The sequence below is a fragment of the Rhineura floridana genome, chromosome 14, assembly GCF_030035675.1.
Source record: "Rhineura floridana isolate rRhiFlo1 chromosome 14, rRhiFlo1.hap2, whole genome shotgun sequence".
Taxonomy (NCBI): domain Eukaryota; kingdom Metazoa; phylum Chordata; class Lepidosauria; order Squamata; family Rhineuridae; genus Rhineura; species Rhineura floridana.
This window is the reverse complement of record NC_084493.1, coordinates 37,784,226-37,807,266: the sequence shown is the minus strand read 5'-3', so window position 1 is coordinate 37,807,266 and position 23,041 is coordinate 37,784,226. Positions and strand designations below refer to the sequence as shown.

General features: G+C 42.1%; 1 protein-coding gene across 2 annotated transcripts in view; it reads right to left on the bottom strand.

The window, feature by feature from the left end:
• SLTM (SAFB like transcription modulator) overlaps positions 1 to 23,041 on the bottom strand; it is a 52,227-nt gene that overhangs the window by 9,803 nt on the left and 19,383 nt on the right. For both annotated transcript variants that reach the window (XM_061595186.1, XM_061595187.1), the window contains exons 2-13: positions 21,383 to 21,470; positions 17,203 to 17,267; positions 16,470 to 16,637; positions 11,898 to 11,945; positions 10,641 to 10,665; positions 8,855 to 9,323; positions 8,224 to 8,273; positions 5,700 to 5,812; positions 2,980 to 3,129; positions 2,176 to 2,285; positions 1,483 to 1,640; positions 578 to 666 (exon numbers count right to left, since the gene is read on the bottom strand). In XM_061595186.1, the coding sequence (XP_061451170.1) occupies positions 578 to 666; positions 1,483 to 1,640; positions 2,176 to 2,285; positions 2,980 to 3,129; positions 5,700 to 5,812; positions 8,224 to 8,273; positions 8,855 to 9,323; positions 10,641 to 10,665; positions 11,898 to 11,945; positions 16,470 to 16,637; positions 17,203 to 17,267; positions 21,383 to 21,470 (1,533 nt within the window). The remainder of the gene's footprint in view (positions 1 to 577; positions 667 to 1,482; positions 1,641 to 2,175; positions 2,286 to 2,979; positions 3,130 to 5,699; positions 5,813 to 8,223; positions 8,274 to 8,854; positions 9,324 to 10,640; positions 10,666 to 11,897; positions 11,946 to 16,469; positions 16,638 to 17,202; positions 17,268 to 21,382; positions 21,471 to 23,041) is intronic.

Here is a 23,041-nt window from a genome sequence, read left to right as displayed (position 1 = left end):
AAGTTTTTAAGAAATATGAGAATCGGAGGCACTTTTACACATTTGCAGCATGGCTGCAACCCAACAGATTAATCTGGCTTCTTGGACTCAGGGTCCCAATGCCTCTTGCAACTTGCAATAAAGAACATTTTAGTACAGAGTCTTGGATGAACTGAAGTCTGTTCACCGAGGCAGTGGAAGACTGGCTCAAAGGAGAAAGAGTGAGTTGCTTCCTGGTCCAGACCCCAGGCAAGTCTTTCTCCAAAAGAGCCTGTCTCACAGGTGGCAGGAGTGGGCCAGCGTCTGGATGACTAGATGGCAAGACTTAAGGAGGGACAAGGGCTGCCTGCATAGTAGCCTTGACTGCAGCAGTTCATCAAGACCTTTGTACGAAGTATTGTGTGCAAGTGAACTTCCAACTCTGCTGTTAGCGTTGACTTGTCGTTGCTGAGGCACCCTTCAATTAAAGCTTCATAAGACAGCCAAATCATGATCAATCGGTCTTAGTGACCCATTTACTCCTCTATCCTAGTTAACACACACTCTTGTAGAAACAGAACTAGAGCCTAAAGAGACCAATGTTTTGAGCAATACTTACTTTCTCAAACCTCCCTCTTCTTATTCTGGTGTGAGCTTGCTCTCCTTTTGTTTGGTCTAGAACTACCATGTGGCTTGGACTTTTTACACCTTTGGGAGAGAAAGTGATATGCTTAACAACTTAAGCAAGAAAAAACGCAAAAGGTATTTTGCTAGCTCTGAACTCATTCCAGAAAAAAAAAAAGGTTTAAAAAAGTTTGTTTTTGAGATAGCAGTTGGCCTTTACATCAGAAAAATTAATTTGGATTCAAATTAAAGAGAGCACGGTATAAGAAATTATGTCAATAGTTCTAGACCTGGGTTTCTCAAACAGAGAGCCATGGGGGACCCAACAGTGGGCCTTGGGCCACTTCCAGGAGGGCATCAGTGCTGCTGCCTGCTCTACCCCCCCCGACACGCCATAGCTTAATTTGGGCCAATGCCAGCACCAGCAATTCCTTCCATGCTAAGTAACAGGTGACAGAGAAGCTTGGCAAGCGGGAGAGGGAAGGGCGGGCCAGAGGTGGTACTGAAGGAAATCAAAACGTTAGAGAAGAGGTTACTATGAATAACATTTAATTAAATTGATATGAGTATAAATGAAGGTCAGTAACTGCCTGCTGATTATGGCCCCATCTGTCCACATTCTGCGACTGGCTCTGCTGCTGCACCACCATTTCATGCCATCTCAAGTGGGCCCCGGGCAGAGAACCCCTGCTCTAGACAACAGTAAGGTTGTTCCACTGTTTGCTCTTAAAACATTCAGTGAAGATCCAGTAACATCAAAAGGAAATTCTAGGCGATACCTGCCAAAATGCCAACTCCTTGCCTCAAAGGCGTGTGGACACATGGCTTAGTCCTTTTAAAAGCATTAGTGCAACGCAGTACGAACACAAGTGCATGCTACAGATTTGCTCCAATGCATACTTATGCGCTTCTTGTCTTCAGGCGTCTTCGCAGGCTCTTGAGCAGGGCCGCTGGGCCCACCGTCACTCTTCTCATCTTTACTCTCAGGTTTCTTCCCATCTTTGCTTTCCTTTTTCTCAGACTTGTCAGATTTCTTGTCCTCTTTTTTAGAGGGGGTCCTAAAAAAGGTAACAAGCACTCCCTGAGAAACTTAATTTTTATTGGGGGGAAAAGGAAGGAAGGTCATCCATTTTTTTTGATTGCCATCAACATGTACAGCTAACAAGGTTATATCATTAGTGTCAGTAATGCAAAATTCAGAGTAATCTCATTGTATGTTTTATAAATGTATAATTTTGAGAAAAAAACAAATGTTTGTCAATGGTCATAAAAGTAATGTGTTTGTTAATGGTCATAAAACATGCTTGAATGCACAAGAGTAATGCCTGCTGAAGTCTCATGTGCCAGTTGGTTGGGAGGGGCGTTGGGGCACTCTACAGAACTCTCTGCTCCTTGCTGTATAGCAAGAGCAGAATTATGCATCTTTGCTCAGTTTGCATACTTTAAATAGGTTGCAGAACCCAGCTTTTTTTTATGAAAGACCCATTAAAAAGGGCGGGGGGAGAGAGATCATCACAGACAACATACAGTCATGCTAGTAAGCAGACTCTGGTAGGAACACCCCAGACAAAAGATGCAGGATCAGGCTCTTACTTGCTAGCTTTGTCATTCGAAGTCATCTTCTTTTCTCCAAGATTTCTACCAGAGCCAGATTTCTCATCGCTGTCTTTCTTTAGCTCTTTCTTAGAAGGATCACCTTTAACCTGCAATTTAAAAGAAAAAGCCACCATGTTACCTATTTACTGCCAATCGGGACCTGTGGCCATAGACTATTTCTTGATGGGCTAAAATCCATTCTAAAAACGACACATTCCTATTTTGTCACTAGTCATGTTGCTCTTGCTTCTTCTTCTATGTCCAGCCAACTGCTACTCTTAGAAGAGGCGGAGGAAGGAAACACGACAGTGCCTTGGAGAAACCACAGAGAGTCCATTCCAAGACGGCCCCTCCTCTTTTCCTTTTGGAAAGCCATTCCATACATATATTGTTAGAGGAGAGTCACATCAGAACTTGCTCCAAATGATTCAACACTACTGCCAAAGAGGAGGAGGAGGAGACAGGTCTAGCTGCTAGAAGATTTCCCTTCCCAAATCAACTCCATACCAACCTCATGTTAATGTAGGCATTAAGCATGCAGCCCGTCTTAAGTTTCAGATTGAGTTCACAAACAACAGCCTCTGCTTTAGGCCAATATATCCCCAAACCCTCAAACCTATTTCATACGGGTTGCACCAGGTAAACAAGGCTCTTTTGAGCAGACTTTAGCAGAGCAAGTGAAGCATGTAGCATCCCTCTTGTGAAGAGACAAGCTCTTCCCTCTCAGTTTCTTGAAGGGGATGCACTTCCCCCTACTCAGATGTTTCATCTGTCTGTTATGAGAGCATGTGTCACACCTACTTTCTCAACAGAAATCTGCTGCCCATGCAGCTCTGTACGATGGAGATGGCTGATGCATCTTGCCACTTCTGTGCTCGATGACATGGTCACAATGCCATAGCACTTGGCTCCAGGGCTTCGGGCGCTGGTGACCACTTTTGCAGCAAGAACCTAGAAAACGACAGAAGCAATCTAGGCTTTAAATAGACATCTTCATCACTAGCTACTCTGCATCCAGAGGAACAACGCCAGGCTAAATACTTGTACAAGACCAGCTAAGTCACCCATACCATAACCATAATCATTTTATTTGTTTAGCAATATGCCATTACAAACACAGATCATTCAAAGCTGAAACACAAATTTAGCTCTTAAATTCCTAGCTGCCAGGGCAAATAAGGAAACATGCAATGAAAGGTATATTTCTTTGTCCGATAACAAAAAACACCCAAACTCACTTGGTGAAACAAAATTTTTCCCACGACTAAATTCAGACAGATATTTCTCACAAGGATCTTTATATAAAGGACACTTAATGAACAACATCCTCTATAACTGTTTTACAAAACACCACAAAACTGGTGTTCTAAGGGAAGTTTTTTATAACGATAGAAGAAAAGCAGAAGACATGACATTAAACCTTAACTCAATAAAAGCGATTCTGCGTGGAGCTAAAGTAATTACCTCTACTTAGCTTTCTGATGGTCTGTTTTAAAGCATGGATACAGCCTGGAGAATCTTGAAGAATGGATAGTTAGCATATCGGCTAAAGAAGCTCCCCTGTACACAAACAGCTTTAACTGTAGCTAAATCTCAGTCAGCTCAGTGTCAGATTCTCTAACAAGAGTATGTAAAGCAGCAACTCTCTTTGGGGCATTTAAGGACAAGCCATAAGCTATAGAGACCAGGCGGGAAGATGGGAAAGCTAATATTCTGTTGTGAAAATTTAGGAGACGAACCTGTATTCTGGCATGGACTGAAGGCCAACCCACTTCTGCACGAACATGTGCAGCAGGAGTAAGCCAAGTCACCCAGAAAAACTGACAGACAATCCAGCAACAGCCATGCCACATTAGACTTCTCAATCCATATTCCCCAACATCAGCCTGTATGATTTGTTGGCCAAAAGATAAGCAGCTTTTTAGTAAGAGGAAATACTTTTAGAGGAAAGATGGCACCCAACTACAATAGATTGTGGACAGGGATATGTTGACCACAGTTATGAAGGCCTTTGAAACTTCTAGGTGCTCTAGGTGGGGCAACCCTTGAGGTTGGTTCAGAAATAGCAGCTAGTGCAGAATGTGGCAGGCTGGCTTTTGGCTAGAGCAGCTCTGCATCTGCGTATTACATCTGTGGAGCGGAAAGCTCTGTGCTGGATGCCAGTATGTTACAGAGGTAAGTTGACGGTATCAGTGGCCAAAATAACTGCAATCATCTGGAGAAGCCCTCCTGACTGCCTCATAGCCATTACATATTCATGGGACATGTGATTAACTTGTGCTTTGTTAAACAAACTATGACTTCACGTTATGTGCAAACCATGCCACTGTTATTCTCAGGTTATTCGGAAGATGGGTCTACGGGATGCAGACAAACAAAGATTCGTTTGCAACTGGAGTCTTTCTACTTCCTAGGAGCATATTGGAGGCAGTGAGTTGTATCCAGTGTTAGTCACACCCAGAACAGACCCACTGAAAGTAAACTTCGGTATGCTCATTTCAATGGGTCTACTTGGGCAAAACTTAGTTGGATACAATTCAGTGTGTCTCCGACTATCAGCTGCTGAGAAATCACAAGAAGGGAGAGATTGTTGCATTGACGAGAATACAAGAGCCTGCTGAATCAGGCCAATGGCCCATCCAGTCCAGCATCCTGTCCTCACAGTGACCAACCAGTTGCCCATGGGAAGCACGTGCATTCAGGCTCTGCTTGGGGGCTTCCCTTTGGGGCATCTGGTTGGCCACTGTGAGAACAAGATGCTGGAGTAGATGGGCCCCCTTTGGCCTGATCCTGCAAGGCTCTCAAGTGTTTCTGGTCATACAGCCCACAAGCCACTGGTACTAACTACACAGGTTATACCTATGTACAGGAGCAATTTTAAAGTATTTCCAACTGGCTTCTTGTTCACATACAAGGACACTCAGCAAGATCACTTTTGTGAAGACTAAATGCCCAATACATCCCAGAAGCAAGGACTGGTAGTTGATGAACAGAACAGCATTCCTCTCCATGAGATGGAAAGTTGCGTATCTATACTCTTTGGCTTGCACACTATAAACAGACAGAACAGGACATTTTATAAAGCTTGAGCTCAATATTTTTTGCTTCTGGCTTGTTCATATAGAGAAGGATGCTTTAGCTCAACAGCTGAGTGTTATGGATTGTTCCGAGAGATGAGTGTAGCCGTTAATGGTTTGTATTACATTTGATCTAAGCCACTATTCTTCAACCTTGAGTCTCCAGAGTTTGCTGGACTACAACTCCCATCACCTTTGGCCACTGGCTAAGTTGGCTGGGGTTGATGGGGGTTGTTGTTTGATAGCATCTAGAGACCCAAGGTTGAAGAACACTGATCTGGGCTATTTTAAGCGACACAAGTGTTTGTTTTTTAAAACCTTGTTCAGTTTTCTTTTTAGCCTCACTGCTGCTCCCAAGAATGTGAACACTGGATTCCAACCTCAGTCACTGTCCCTCAGTCAGTTTATATGCCCATCCATAGATACTGCGAAGTGAAGCCATACCTTTCCATATTTGCCAAACAGATTTTTCAAGTCAGCGGCTTTTGTGTTAGAGGACAAGCCACTAACCCATAAGTTCTTAGTAGAGCTGCTGCTGCTCCCACTGCTTGCGCTTCCTAAAATAAAGTTCACAGGAGATTGTTTCAGCATCAATATTGGCAACTATTACTCAGGTAATAAAGAACAATTTTGGAATCCAACTTCTACCTGCAACTTGCCTTTGATAAGGAACAGTGCATAAAGATCAAGGTCAGAGAGAGCAAGGGAGAGAGATTTGGATGATATGTAATCTGTGCCACCAATTTCACAGCAGCACAGAAATCAGAAATCACTTATTGTTTACTAGGTTTTGGAAAGGCCAATGATGAATCCCTGGCAGCATCTCTAGTTAAAAGAAACAGACAGCAGGTGGTGGGAAAGACCCTTCTCTACCTGAGTTCCTAGAGAACTGCTGCTGCTCCGAAGAGCCAATCCAGACATGGTGGATAAAGAGTCTGAGGCAGCTTCCCTATGTTCCCAACAACTGGTTTACTTCCAAGTTACCTTTGTGAAGACAATAACAGGTGTGTGCATCAATTTTTAAAAATTAAACCTAAGAAACCTTGTATTTCACAAAATATACCCATTAGTTGGCATCCTTGCAGCAAACCATATTGGCTGAAGACATGTTTCAAGTAAAGATTTGTTAGGGTCTGTCTGCTGACCAGTCAAATATTCCATGAAGCTGACAATGGTGTCATTGGCTAGCAAGGAAAGGAGCAAGGGCAGCTTGTATCCAAGTCCTGCAGTATTCCGGGGCAAACGTAGCAGCATTGCAAAGCTTCTTCAATGGATCATCTGCAACAACTGCAGCCCCCTCCAAAGAGGAATAGAAGCAGTTAGTGGCAAAGACCACTGCCTAGGATGAGCCCTCTTGCTTACTGCAGGAACCAGAGAGCATCTTCTTCATACTGAAGCTCACAATGCTTAAAGAATTAGCCCTCTTAGCACAATTGCAGTTTTAAAAATATGTGCTGTTATTTTGCTTTACTTATTTCATTTAAAAAAATGTAATTACAGACTGACCAAGGTATTTCAGAATAGAAGCGATGAAGACACTTTCCAGTGAATCATTCAGTTACAAAAACCTTACTCCAAACCATCAAGTTATAATAATCTACTACATGCTGCCCTGGGCTCCTGCTAGGAGGAAGGGCGGGATATAAATTAAACAATAAATAAATAAATTTAAATGTTAAAACTTGTTTTTCTAATTAGGAGAAGTATCAAATATGCTCATGAGTATTTTTTGATATCTCAAAGAATGTTGCTCTAATAAAGTTCATTATTTTCTTTTTATAAAACCCACACACTGTACTTGATCAGTGAAATGGCCAGCTGCAGGATGTCTCATCCAATTTGAAAGCCCATATTGTAAGGACACTGTTGTCTCAAATGTAGCCATTTTCTATTTAAAATGTAATTTGCAATTAACTATACTATCACAGCAGTCAATGAGCATTCCACAAATTCTTTTTAGTATGAGAATTCTACAGAGCAATCTAGTCATCAACTAGATGCATTTTTATACATTTTTACATATCACAAACAGTACTGGAATAAATACAACTATTGGGATATTCAGTTGTTGTTGTTATGTGCCTTCAGGTCGATTACGACTTATGGTGACCCTATGAATCAGGTGGCATGTTAGGTTTTGGGAGTTTGTTAATATTATGACAGAACAACTTCTCCCGTGTGTGTGTTTTGAGCCTTCAAGTCGATTACGACTTATGGCGACCATATGAATCAGCAACCTCCAATAGCATCTGTCGTGAACCACCCTGTTCAGATCTTGTAAGTTCAGGTCTGTGGCTTCCTTTATGGAATCAACCCATCTCTTGTTTGGCCTTCCTCTTTTTCTACTTCCTTCTGTCTTTCCCAGCATTATTGTCTTTTCTAGTGAATCATGTCTTCTCATTATGCGTCCAAAGTATGATAACCTCAATTTCATCATTTGAGCTTCTAGTGACAGTTCTGGTTTAATTTGTTCTAACACCCAATTATTTGTCTTTTTTGCGGTCCATGGTATGTGCAAAGCTCTCCTCCAACACCACATTTCAAATGAGTTGATTTTTCTCTTATCTGCTTTTTTCACTGTCCAACTTTCACATCCATACACAGAGAACGGGAATACAGTTGCCAAGAAAGAGGCACAATTTCCTAGTACTAGAAGTAACACTTTTACTTATACAGTTTTCCACTCATTCACTACACTAAAAAGTAGCAGTGGAATACAACATCTGAAGAAATATAAAGTAAACACAGCCACCCCATCCCACTGAGAAACAGCCTGTTTGTGGAAGAAAGCTTTCAGATCAGCCAGTGAAAGGCTATAAACTAAGCCTTACAGCAGAAAGAAGAGGCGAGGAGTTCATGAGCATCACCCACCCTTGGACAACCAAAAAAATCCCTGAAGCTCGTCTCATGGCCTTGCTACCAGATCCAAGAGTACAAGTCCAACCTACCACATCAGAGGACACGTTACCTTTGTCATCCTTGGATGAAGCCTTGCTTTCTTTAGATTCCTTAGTAGAGCTAAAAGGAGGAACAAATCAAGCAAAGTGAACATGCAGAATTTGCTTGTCCAGAATCTTACACTATTAAGCAAAGTCATTTCAAAAAAAAGGAAAAAAGGGGAAAAAAAAGGAGGGCTGGACTGTAATTTGAGGAAAAGTGATTTCCCCCATCATGGTTTCTTGCACTGATTTTCCCCAAGATGCCCGAAGATCTAGATTTTCTGACAATTTTATTCAGTGGATATGGTAATCTTCTCCACATTTCAGGACTGGGACTTGACTTCATATTGGTGTTTCTTAGAATTCACTTAGAGTTGTTCAATACCATCATCACAAGGGTACTTATAACTTGACTATTTGAAAAAATAAAAAATAAAATGCTGTCAATTCGCCAATGCAACCAGCAGGACAAAGCATATATGAAGATCCCGATTTTTTTTTTTTAAAAAAGAAAACCACAGGTAACTTATGGCCGTCAAAACATTTTATAGGCAGGAGCATAAGATACTAATTATAAGTTTCTTGCTGCTACCCCCTTAATGCAGAGTGATCTTATTGAATGCTGGCAGTATCTTAAAGAACGGACATAGAAAGACAAACCTCTTTGCTTGACCAGAGGCCCCAGTAGACGAGGGGCCTTTCTTCGAAGTATCCTTGTCTTTGTCTCCAGATTCTGCTTTCTTCGAGCTTTCTCGGGCTTCCTTCTTGACAGGATCCCCCTTCACGGAGTCTTCCTTCTTACCATCTTTATGGTTCTCTGACATCTCATAAACTTTGCTTTCCTTCTCCAGGTTCGGTGCAGTGGCATCCTGTTCGTCTTTTGGCTTATTTGCTTCTGAATCTGTAATTTTCAGATTTTTACCTGTTTCTAGAAGGTCATCCCCATCAAAATCCAGAGTGATGGCATCTTCGGCCTGGACTGTAACCGATATGTTATCATCCTCAGCTTCTTTCACAGACACGTTCACTTCCATCTCTTCGTGAGCAGAGTGATCAGCCTCAGCTAGGCTCTCTTCTGAAGGAAGAGGCTTAGATACTTCTTGTGTACCATCACCAGAACCTGCTTTATCTAAGAGGATTTAACAGGAATAAATACGGCAAAACAAGAAGTTTAAACATTTGCATATGAATAAGCTAGAAGAAAGGACCTAGAAAATACAAAGTCAGTTATTAGAACTGATGGAAGGTTAGGGGGGAAAAAAGCATAAGGGGCATTAACATATAAAACAATCCTTTACCCAGGATCACTCATTCTTCATGGCAAGCAAATTCTCTAGAGAAAAATACCAAAACAGCACAGGAGTCAAAGGTTCCATCCAGAAGATACCTGTTCTTCAGTACAACTAGCTGACTTCCAATGCTGGCATTAACATGCAAAGCAGCTTTTCTTCAGGGCCAAATACTGACAGCTTAAGTCAATATGCCCACATTTCCATTGACAAGTCTGTTTGTCTTCCAATATCCTTCCGATGGCCCACAGTTCAACAGCCGAATCATTCACAGCTGCGTAACTACCGTCCTCTCCTTTCCAACTAGTGCTTGCTAACCACAGTGCAGTTGCAGATGTCAGCCGTACTTGTTCACGCACCATCTGAGGCCAAAGTTCAGAGAAGATGTGGAGTCTTCATCCAATGTCCATGTGTTCAATACTCCCAGTCCTATCATTAGGGTCTCCATCAGCATTCTTACTTTCCACAGAGAGGCTTCTGCCTTGGGATCTCTTACAAACATCGAGTCTGTAGCTTACACCCACAAGCACCCCTTCAAGATTTCCACCATTACGTTGTAGTCATAATGATCCCATGTCCTTTAGTCCACAACATGCAAGGTCCTCAGCATGTTATATAGAAGTCTTCTTTAGCAAGAAGGTTAAGCAGGTGTGAGTCTATGTAGCTTTTAAAGGCAGTGCTGATTAGACAACTCCTTTACCAGTGGCTCCAAAATTTCATTTTAAACTGTAAAGCATGATGTGGCAATTGTCAACGAGTGTAGAGCATGGTCCGTAGTTCGAATGGCTTTCAAACTGTAGGATACTTAATATTCATCAAGCACCTATCAGTTACTGCAGTGCAAGAAAAAGTGTAGACGTCAAGACTTACCATACAAAAAAAAGGTTCAGATCCATGGAGTTTGGGATCTTTGTTCCATTAAAGGCAGGTAGTAGGCCATATGCATGTATCAAACATCCACTGAAGTAACTGATGTGTACATGCACAATTGAAAATGAGAAAAGCCAACTGAGAGCATGGATCCAACCACTGTCCTTTGCAGAGGCGCATATATAGTTGATATGTCTGATAGGGAACAAACTGATGCACCTGCCATTTACAAAAGGCAAACTGAAACATATTAGAACATTCCAAACTCTACTGAACTTCTAACATACCTCTCTCATTCTCTTCTTCTCCATCCTGTAAATTGAAGAAAAAAGGAGTAAACAGTCCGGATTATGATTCAATTTAAACAGGGTCAGGAAGCTACTGGCAACTCAAGAGGAACAAACTGAGATGCCCATTCTAACAATAGAAAGACTCCATTTACAGGTTTCTGGCCCATTTAAATCTACTAAACTTTAATTTGCTTTTCCTTATTCTTATAGTAAGAATCTAAGCTAGTACTAGTAGACAGCCCACTGCTTCCACTATTTCAGAGATTGGTTTGTCTACAATATGGAAACTCCAAATACCTACTCTGAGACAAGCCAAGGACGGCACTGCCATTCTCCTTTGGGCCATTATTCAGGAAGTCCTAAAACTTCCAGTTAGAGCCTTTTTGATGCCTACCATTAGAGTGTCTAATCCAAGACCACACAGCATCCCAAGATTTTTGTGCCTGAGGACCAGCAGCCCCAAAGGCATCCTTTCATTTATTAAAATATCCTATTCCTATGCATCTCCCACTCATTTCAACAGAATTTGTACAGGCAGGCAAGCTTGGTACCCACTCAACTCCCTCCCTCCCTGCCACTGCCCTTAATGGCACCCAACCCTCTGGCTTCAAGGTGGGGCCATCGCATAGGAAACTGCCTTATATTGAATCAGATCATTGGTCCATAGAGTTCAATATTGTCTGCACTGACTGGCAGCAGCTCTCCAGGGTTCCAGAGTGGGTTCTCTCCCAGCCCTACCTGGGAGACTTTGGGGACTAAACCTGGGACATTCTGCATGCAAGGCAGATGTTCTACCCACTGAATTCTACCCTAACCTCACTGCAGATATCATTAAAAGCTGACTCAACTGAAGGTCCCTTTGTCACTACACTGGAAGGAAGAACCCAGGTCTGACAGTGGCAGTGGTGACTTAAGCAAAACCAAGGCAATGTGATGATTTTTTATTGGGGGGCACAGAAACCAGTTCATGCCAAGCACTACATCAGACACAGAGATCCTGACATATTTTAGGAAATTTATGAAATCAGGCTTAAGACGTTAGGCCGCAAGCCAGAATCTCATCACTTGTCTGCAACAAACAGTATCCATTAAATAGTTTTGTGGAATTAGACTAGAGAGACAAAAGTGTATGAAGCTTTTTTATAATGCAACTCAACCTGACACTTTAGAAGAGGTTCCCACAGATCCCTTCTAGCCAAATAAATATATGACCAGCTTTTTAATCAGGTTTAACAGGGCAATTCAGAAACTTACATGACCAGCAGCAAAGCTTTCATCTTCTGTATCCCGAAAGTCATTGGCCTAAGATGAGGAAACAAAGCAAGACTAGGCTAAGTAAGTTGGCAACTACAAATGCACTTAAAAGCAAGCATAGAATGCACACTCTGAACGACAACTAATCTTAACAAGCTGCCTTGCATGTGGTTGACCCCCCATTGGGGAGATGAACAATAAATATGTAGGATTCCTTCTAAGGACCACCTACTTCTCAGACCCATTAAAACCATACCAAGTGCTTTCTAAGGCTACATATTACTCCAACACTGGATGCATTCTGGAGGCAGCTGGACAGCCACCTGTCGGGTATGCTTTCATTTGGATTCCTGCATTGAGGAGGGGGTTGGATTCGATTGCCTTATAGGCTCCTTCCGATTCTATGGGAGGGCAATCTCCATTTCCAAGTACATTAACGTTACTGAACAATACTGCTTGGTGAGTCACTAAGTCCCTGTTCACATGTTATATACGAGCATACAATCTGTGTACCTGGGCACACAAACAATTGAACTGTACATTCACAGTTATTCACATGTAACATTCAAAAAGTATAGTCTCTACTCTGCACAGATTTCCTGCCAGGAAAATGAAATGTTTCAGTGAAGCTTCTTAAACGTGCCACTGAAGCAATTCCTTTTTATTGGCAACAAGGCAAGGCCTTATAGGTCTGCTGTACTTCCTGAAACAGTGTCAGGCCAAGAATTACAGCAGAGAGGGGACTGCAATGTTGGTTTTTTCATTTCTTCTGCACAGTGTCTTGACTTTTTAAAAATAAAACACCAACTTCTGTTACTATTACAGCTATTAAAATATTCTATCAGGTATGCTTAGAGAATGTATGATTTTCTTTTATGTAGGCATTCACAGTACAAGTCTATTCAGAAGTAAGTCCTATTGAATTCAGTTGGACTTCTAGGTAAGTCTGTATGACTGCAGCCCTAAATGTATTGAACGTTTACATATGAAACAAATGTTTTGAGAGGAGACTTGGAGCAAAAAAAAATGATTAAGCTATTATCTGAATTGAAACGATTCTTCAAACAATGGGGTACTTGCTTTCTTCTTGACAATACTGTATATGATCAATATAGTTTAATACATAGGGTTTTATTCAAAATATACAGGAGGGGAAGGTTCACCTGTTTCTTCCACTTTAGCATCCTGTGCCTTCAGAAAAGTATTTTCTGTGGTTTGGATAATACCCTCAGGAAAAGAAGTCTGCACTGAGGCATGGGGGGTATGCTGTTGTGAGAAGTGGGTTTTGATATTTTTAAGTGGTGTTTCAGTGGAAATGTTTGAAGCTCAGAATTAAAAGCTTCCCATCAGTAGTTATCTCATTATTATGTGTGTCACAATAGTTTCTGGAAACACTTTAGAGCAAGGGTGAGCAGAAGGTAGATCAGGATCTACTGATAAGTCACTATGTGATCTGAAGAGCATCAGCAAGGATTTCTTGACTCCTGGTGTTAGCATTTGCAAAAACAAAATCACCCCCTCCCATTGCTGAAACAGTTGGGGGAGGGCCTTGCAGGCGAGGATTTTTATGCAGGACTGTAAATTCAGTTAATATTTGGTACTTAAAACAAATTTCTAGTCCAAGAATTCTCTAATTTTGTCATTTGTCTAGCTAAAAAAAAGATTCTGCAAGCCTAAAACCTGACCATCCAGATCTAGAGTATTCAAAAAACTTTATGAAGATGCTTTTAGAAATCTACGCAACAACCTTACAAGGTATATTTGCATTAAAATGTCATGCTTTACAGCAGTTGGCTAACCTGTAGCCCTCCAGATATAGTTGGACTCTAACTCCCATCAGCCCGTCAGCATGGTCAATAGCTGGAGGATGACAGCTGTAGTACACCACTTATCTGAAGGACAAGTTCCCCATCCTTGCTGTACCATAAAGAGGATTACCATTTTCTTGCCTTTGAATTACAAGCGTACCTCATTTTGGTGCAAGATGCTCGACAGAGAAAGGCAAGGGCTACAGAAAGATGAGCAAATCTATAGATATTCTCTTCTCAATTTCTGGTGATACTAGAGTGTGCTGTCTTTAACAGTGTTTTAGAAGAGCTTTGGCTCTGTAGCTATAGTTTTTAATTTTGCAACTGGAATTCCCTTGGCCTGATAAATGTGTAACCTAAATCAGTGTATCTGTGCCAGTGAATTATGTACACAATATTTTATTCATGAATTTAAGAGATGGAAGCCGGGAAGAAAGTTTTCTAAGGGCTTTGTCAAATGTAAAGGAAGATCTTCAGCCTATGACAAAGTTAATACTGAGAGGAAATGTGATCCAGTGCTTGGGGTGACTGGAACGGTATATACATGAAACAGACAATTATCCGGTATAAAGGGAGCTCCTGTGAGGCGTGCTTGTCAGCAGGCACTAAATACAGCTTTATGGGGAAGGAAAAGGGTGGTGGGGCGCTCTTACTGCTGCAGGCTCCTGCCACCTGCAGTCCTTCTCCATTCGTGCCACTCAATTGCTCCTGGGCTCGTCCTCCTTGCCGCTTGGCTTCCCCACACTCCTTTCCTTCCCACCCACCTAGCCTCTTATCCAAAACATGCTTGATCCTCCTCCTCAGCATCTGGGAAGCAACTCCATGCAGAATGACCTGGGAGTAAAGCTCACTGAAAAGAAGGGGACTCACTTCTGAGTCAATGTTCTTGAGACTGTGCTGACAAGACGTGGAGGCGGCTGTTGCCGGGTGTCTCCTTTCTCACCTCCAGACCCCCTGACCACTCCCACAGCAACAGCTTGGCTCAGCTGTCAGTCTTACCATTCCCTCAGCTCACTCTCCTTCCTCTCCTCCGGTGCTGACACACATCAGCTCTGCTGTGACTGAGTTTTAGGTTTTCCCCCATCACTTTATTCTGCTCAGCTTTCCCACCTCCTGCTCTCTCGCTTCCAAATGATCTCACGTCCAGCTGATCGCAGTCACTAAAAGGAGGCCCATCCCCAGGGATGAAACTGCTCACATGGACATGTAAATGAGCAAACCCCACACATTAACACAATACAACTTTTTCCAGGGAACAGCTACACATGTCTGGATTTGATGGCCAATCATTTTCTGGCAGCCTGCTTATGAGGTCCAATCCTAGTGCAACATTCTTAGCATCAGCTGCTAACGAACATTCCTGCCAATAGAAGATTTAGGAAAGATGACAGAATAGCACATGTAATCAAATCGGGGCTGGCTGTTACGAATGCTTAATGTAAATAAATAACTTCGAAGTCCGACAGCGTGATCAAAATTGGGGAAACTGATGCCCACGGTCATAGACCCTGTTCAGTAGCTTTGTTACTATCATTCTGACCATGCAGGAAGCTGTAACTTTATTTACCACAGTTCTCCCTCTTACTGCATTTAGCCAAGGAAAGTGTTTGTAACAGCATTAATAAGCAGGCTTACTCAGATGCAAGTCCCACAGTGTTCCACAGCACTTACTCCCAAGTAACCGGGAATAGGCTCGAGCTGAAACATCTGGATCCCACCAACAACTTCACAGAGGCTGCCTCCTCTCATGCCCAGTGAGGGAGACCAGCAATCTGCATCACACACAGAGGGGACCTTGAAAGACTGATGACCAAAAATGAAGTGCACTTTGCTGCACAAAATCCAATTTCTCAAGCAGCAATCATATGATTCCTCTTTCCAATATCATGACTGGACTGGGGGAGAGAAGTTGCATCTTGCTGCTCACTTAAGCTTGGGTTCCTAAAATGGCACTTTCTCCATTTATTTTGCTTTTGCTCTTTCTCTGAAGAGCACATTTGGGATTGAGATAGGGGAGATTAGGACTACCTGATAGGAGCAAGAAGCAAGACAAGTGTTAAAATAAATTTACCCACCTGTCTTGGAAGCAATCCTCCCAAGCACTTCCTGTCCTCCTATGAATCTGGCCAATTCACGAAAATGAAACTAGTAATCACAGGTTGGCTGCCAGAGTGCATACCTTCCTCCAATAGGCTCTGCTTTGCAAGTTAGAACCACATGCCCAGTTCTGGACCAAACCACCACAGCAGCAGAGAGGTGTATGGCCTGGCATGGAACAGCTCCATTTATCAACACCTACATTGCACAGGGGATAATAGGAGGCAGTAGATGTGCACATACACAAATGGAGACAAAGTGCCCAGTCCTTTCTCGCTTCCACCATCGCTCCATCCTGAGTAAAGTTGCACCCCTTACCCTTCAACCAAGGAAAGGAGGTGTAGTTTCTTTCCCTTGGCCTGGCTTTTGCAGAATGCAACAGCAGCAGTAAGGGGAATTTTGCTGCAGAGGAAGACACTTGCCCAAGATGGGAGAGGTAGTCACCATACGCAAGGAGGCATGTGGATTTATGGGGATCCTATATAAATGTCAAAGTATCATTTCACCAGATGACTACAGCAAGAGACTGTTTACAGAATACAACAATTTCTAGTTTACAGAATACAACAGTTGCTATCTCCTGTTAACAACTAAACAGGACAAATGTTGATAGGAATGCTTTAGATGCTGTCCTAATTATCTGCTTATAACAGTTTTTGCAGTATACCTGGTTTTCCAAGTCCTTTTCTGTCTGCTTTGAATGACTTTTCTTTTCGTCTACAGGAGGCAACACTTTAGAATTCGTTTCTTCTTCATTTTCTGCAGATTCTTCAGAGTCTTTCAGTTCATCATTTCCATCCTGGTCACTTGCATCTTGAGCTTCCAATTCACTCTCCTTTCAATATGAACAACACTTAAACTTTATATAGCAGGGGACAATTTCTTGTATTCAGTTGCCTTTAAAGTTAGGATTCTAACTAACCTAACTAACAAATCAGGAAAAAGTTCATGCTTCCATGACTGATAACTTACCCATTAATGCTGTATTACAGCTGTCATGCAAGGTCACACAGGACTGTATACAGACTAAGTAAGATGAACTCAATGGGACAAGAGAACGCAACCCATAATGAACAGCAATGAACTGCAAGATCAATATCAACTGTGGCTTAAGAGTCCCCTGAAGTTCTTGTTCAGAACTGAGAATGACCTGACATTTCATTGCTATTATCTAGTGTGCTGTGCAAACATTTGGGCTGTATCCAGTGTTAGTCCTAGACCTATTGAAATTAATGGGCATGGCTAACTTAGGTCCATTAATTTCAAAAGGTCCACTCTGAGTAGGATTTAGTTAGACAACCCATTGAATACTCAGAAGTCTCAATTAATCCAAGAGGGTTATTCCCTACTAAGGCCACTCAGGACTGGACCCCCAGTTTTATTTCTCTCAACAATATTACCTTGACCAAGGAGTCGTCTTCCACGGAAACATCACCACTGAATTCATCTGTTTCCTGCTTTTTACCTAAAGGACAGCAGACACTAATGACGATTTTGTATTCATTATTTTTCAAGTGTACATCTTACCAGAAGGCTCAGAAAAGCCCTCAGGGTATAAGGTACCCCATAAAACCAACTAATCAATAACGAACCAATGTCCCAGCCCCCTCCCCAAAACACAACACAGAAGTAATAACAACCCATATCACTAACACATTCAATACTGCAGGAAGCCTCATCCACATTCAGGGGGTGAGGTGGGAGAGAGACAGAAGAGGAGGTCCAGCTACCATAAATCTTAATCTAGATTGTTAGTGTTCTGCAATTATATGCTATCTATCAAGTGCAGGATTTGAGCTGGTGAGCATCTAAGCCATAAACCATGCTTATCACAGTGTGTGACTGCACACTGCTGGATCATTCCAGCTACATTCCTTCCCTAGTACAAGCAACAAACCATAAGCCTTAGTTTACCACAATGTTAAACCAACGCTCATGGATTCTCAACAAACAATCCACAACTGGGAAGCTAAGAACACTTTCTTCAGAAAGTAACTGCAACCTCTGGCTCACACATCATAGCAAGGCAAGGCTCATGTTTGTTGTAGCAGAAGCAGTACAGTGGTATGAGCATGCTGCTCATTCATAGTTAGCCATAGTCTATTCTCAGGCCCATTAAATATTCTTCCATTTACATTTATACAGGTGCTATCACCAGTAAGGCATGGCTCCAATTTGTATTTTCTTTACATGTATCTTTACAATTTGATCTCCCAGGGGAGTGAGTGGAGAGGAGAAGCAGCATTTTGTGGGATTCTATTTTGTTCCTTTGCTTTCGTTGAGGTATTTTATTTCAGGATATTTTCTCCTTCGTAATTTAATTCCCCTCCATTCAACTGTCATGTTTGTGACTGTGACAGTTCTATTTGGAACAGCTTTAAAAAGATGGCTACAGCAATTCTTATATACCACTTCCTTCTCTTATCAGAAGCAATTATGATGCTTTCCCAAACGTTTGATTCTAGCTCTGAAGAAGTCTAGAAATAAAAAAAAGCTGACAGCTGACACATCAGATTCTAGAAAAGTTATCAGCATAAGCCTGGGAGTTAAAAAACACAAAAACCCACCCTATCACCTTTGAAAGGTGTCATAGATAACATGCCTGACTCTGCAACAGCTAACATTCATGTCAAGCACCCAGAAAGGTATTCAGAACACGCTTAATTGACAAGCCTGCATCATGCTGAACGGTTCATTAGAAACGAATGCTTCTAATCACCTTATGGTTGCATCAGTCTGTGGCTTAGCACAGTGGTAGGGAATCTCCAGCTCATCAGACTACCCCATGTGGCCTGTGAGGCTGTTTTGGCCAAGCCACAACCACCTGCCCTATGACTGGTAGTGTGGGGCAAGAAAAGATGTAGATGCACATAAAGCCCTGAGCATGCAATTTTGCAAGACTGACAATCAGCTGATTGTCGGTGCTTTGCACACTGTGCCTTCTCATGCACAGCTTGATTTCAAATCACACTGGCAAAAACAGATCACTTGATATTGTGACATCAGGCAACCGACAAGTGAGAAGCCCCTACCACCTGTCAAACTTAGGTAAGAGGAGAAAAGAATGTGGCCTACAAGGCTGGATCCAGTTCCACACCTTGGTTTAGCCTTACATCTGAACCACGTCACCAGAAGGTTCAAAAATCCCAAAAACCAGCTATTTCTACATCAGCAAAGTCCATGTCTAAGAGATGGATTGCCCCCCAGATGTTGTGAACAGCCACTCTCATGACCCCTGCCCATGCTACCTACAGCAGATAGGAGTTGTCCACAACTTTTGGAGGGCACCATGTTTGCTGCCCCCAAACTATGATGTGAAATCAAAATTAGACAAAATTAATCCAAAACTTCTATTAGAGGTTGAGGTTTCCACAAGAGTAGAATATTCATGTTCCTCAACAGATGAGTGTCAATTATATATACATATCAGAGTATATATCTTGTATGATGTAGTGGTTAGAGTGTTGGACAAGGACCTGGGAGACCAGGGTTCAAATCCCCACTTGGCCATGAACCTCACTGGGTGACATTAGACTAGTCACCAACTCTCAGCCTAACCTACCTCACAAGCATGTTGTGAGGGCAATAAAGAGACAGAATCAATGAGCTCCTTGGAAGAAAGGTGGAATATAAATGCAACAATAATACTGAAATTAAAATATATGCATCTTAACTAGCTTGATGTTTCTCATTTTGTTTACTGACCAAAAAACTGGCACAGCCAAGTATTCCAAGCTGCTTGTTAATCCAACACTACTGCCAACTAAGAACAGGCAGCTATCCCCCTCCACACACACCAACAGTCCCTGTCCCTGTGGGGTTAGATCACTCACATTATCAATGATGTGGGGAGGAAAATGGAAGTTTTCCCTATGCTTAATGTTTCTACAGAAAACTTTCCATTTCATAAGTTGATTTGTAACAATGAATGGATGCCAACTGCAAATGGTGGGTGGTTTCTCTGATCAGATGGTGGATATACACCCTGTCCTGGACGGGGTTACACTCCACCTAAAGGAGCGGGTTCGTAGTCTGGGGGTCTTTTTAGATCCTTCCCTGTCACTTGAGGCTCAAGTAGCCTCGGTGGCATGGAATGCGTTCTACCAACTTTGGTTGGTGGCCCAGCTACGTCCCTATCTGAGCAGGGAGGACCTTACATTAGTTGTACATGCTCCGGTAACCTCGCGATTGGATTACTGCAATGCGCTCTACGTAAGGCTGCCTTTGAAGACAGTTTGGAAGCTACAGCTCGTGCAAAACATGGCAGCCAGATTAATAACGAGGACCAAGCGGTCTGAGCACATAACACCTCTCCTGGCTCGCTTGCACTGGCTACCAATATGCTTCCGGGCCAGATTCAAAGTGTTGGTCTTAACCTATAAACCCTTATACGGCGCGGGACCACAATATCTGTTGGAACGCCTCTCCCGATATGAACCTGCCCGTACACTGCGTTCTACATCGAAGGCCCTCCTCCGAGTTCCGACTCATAGTGAAGTTCGGAGGGTGTCAACAAGAACTAGGGCCTTCTTGGTGGTGGCCCCTGAACTGTGGAATAGTCTCCCCGATGAGGTGCGCTTGGCGCCGACATTGCTATCTTTTCGGCGCCAAGTTAAAACCTTCCTCTTTTCCAAGGCATTTTAATCTAATTTTAATTTAGTTCTTAAGTTTGCTGTAATTGATTCTGATTTATTATTTTTATTTATGTTTTTGTTGTATTATATTATGGAATTTTATTGTTATATATTTGTATTCTTGTTGTACACCGCCCAGAGAGCTATGCTAGTGGGGCGGTATAAAAAATTTAACAAATAAATAAATAAATACAGTATTAGGTGAACTTGGTAGTTTCAAAATCTTTTGGAAAACCCAGTTCACTGAACACTATCCCTATGAATTCAAAATGCTCATCTGAAAAAGCACTCAGTACATTCAGTTTGATTTAGCAATGGGCAATTTATATTTCAGTACCTGTGCTTCTGCATCTTTCCAGTTTAGCGAGTCATTTTTCAACTAAGCAAACATCTATCTTTTACTGCACAACACAAACTACGTATATGATATTATGTTCCTTTTGCTATTTGCTATTGAAAAAACAATACTGACTATCATTTGATTCTACAATTAATTTATTTAAGCTGTCTCAAGTATTGTTTAAACAGAGATTGAATAAAATAAAAATGGAAAACACATTTAGAACAATTTCAAACTATTTCAGTTGAACCACTAACTGCATTGATATCTCTGCTTTTTGAGTTAAAAAAAAAGAATAAAGTTTAAATTTTGAGCCGATAAAGAGGGGTGGCTACCAGATGTTGCTGGCTGACAACTCTTCCGATTACTGGCCAGGCTTGCTGAGGCCAATGACAGCTGGCATCCTGTATCATCTGACAGCTGCAAGTTAGTCATCCCTGCTAGAAAGGAATGACTAGTGTGATCCTGACAAAGATAACAGCTACTAAGCTTCTCAACAAATATCAAGATTTTTTTTTCTTGCAGAAAATTGTTTTAAAATTAAGCAATGGATTCTTTGACCAACATTACCATTTTCAAAAAGTTTACTTTCACAGAAGTTCTAACCTTTTCCTTTGGTTGGTTTCTTGTTGGGAGTATCAGCTGAGACAGCTATTTCAATATTATCTGGATCTCCTCCTTCCTCTTCGATAGCCTAACGAACAAAAATGCAGGATTGTTATAGCAACATTATTTTCATCAATTGTCATTTAGCTCTGGCATTCATATAATAAACTTCAAGTTAAGCTTTGTACTTTGCAAAATGGAGTTAACTCACATTGCAAAGTTCTGATGAAGTGCTTGGGGCAGATTCCAAGAACAGAAAAGAACATTGTATGCAAGGGACCGTAACATGAACCCAGTAAATTGCTCTATAAGAGGGAACTGTTTCACTCAACCACACATAGGAAAAATGGAACATATAACACCACTGAGCTCCATACATTTGAATGGAACTGCCTTGTCACCTTAGACCTGAAGGCTGAATTCAACATCTGCATTTACAAATGTATTATTAGGGTATGTATGCATGTGTACTGCCTTCAAGTCGCTCCCGACTTATGGCAACCCTACGAAGAGGGTTTTCATGAGGCTGAGAGGCAGTGACTGGCCCAAGGTCACCCAGCGAGCTCCATGGCTGTGTGGGGATTTGAACCCTGGTCTCCCAGGTCGCAGTCCAACACCTTAACCACTACGCCACACTGGCTCTCTATTATTAGGTTAGATGTCATCAACTACACCACCAACCAACCAGATAAGACCTGTTACCAGCACTGGCAAAAATTCTGAACATGTATTTTGCCAGCTGGAAGAAGTAAACCTAAAGGAAGCCTCGCCTTGAGAACTTGTCTCCATGACTATTTCAAACACAAATGATTAACTTTGAGTTGGTTAACTTGCATTGTTAAACAATTAGTTAATTTCTACGTAAGAACATAAGGACAGCCCTGCTGGATTAAACCAAAAGCCCTTCTAGTCCAGCATCCTGTTCTCACAGCAGCCAAGCAGATGCTTAGGAGAAACCCATGAGCAAGACTTGAGGGTAACAGCCTTGCTCACCCTGCCTTGTGGTTACCAGCAACTAGCATTTAGAGCATACCACCTCAAATACTAAAGATAGCAGTACACAATAATTAATAGCCCTCCTCCAAGAAAGTATCTAAACCCCTTTTAAAGCAATCCAGGTTGGTGACGAACACTATAATCTAGTGGTAGTGAATTCAACAGTTTAAGCTACTCATTATGTGAAGCAGTACTTCCCTTTGTCTGCCATGAATCTTTCAACTTGCACCTTCATTGGATGACCCAGGGTTCTGATATTATAAGAAAGGGGGGAAAACTTCTCTCTATTTACCTCTCTCCACCCTGCATAATATTATACAACTCTAGCATGTCCACACATACTCATTTTTTTTAAAAAAAACTAGAAAGCCTCAAATGTTGTAACCTCTCCACATAGGAGACTTATTCCAGCCACATGATAATTTTACTTGCCCTTTTAGGAACTTCATCCAGCCAGGTCTGGCACCTGGGATGAGTAGGCCCTTGGCACAGGGTTATGATACCCCCCAACATGGGCTTAAACAAGCCTGGCCACCCTGCCTCCTGAGTCACCACGTCAGAGTGCTAACATTCGCATACCTACCATCATTCAAGATGGTGGCAGGAGTGTCAACCCCTTACCCCAAGCTGCAAACCATGCCCCACGACACAATGCTGGCACAG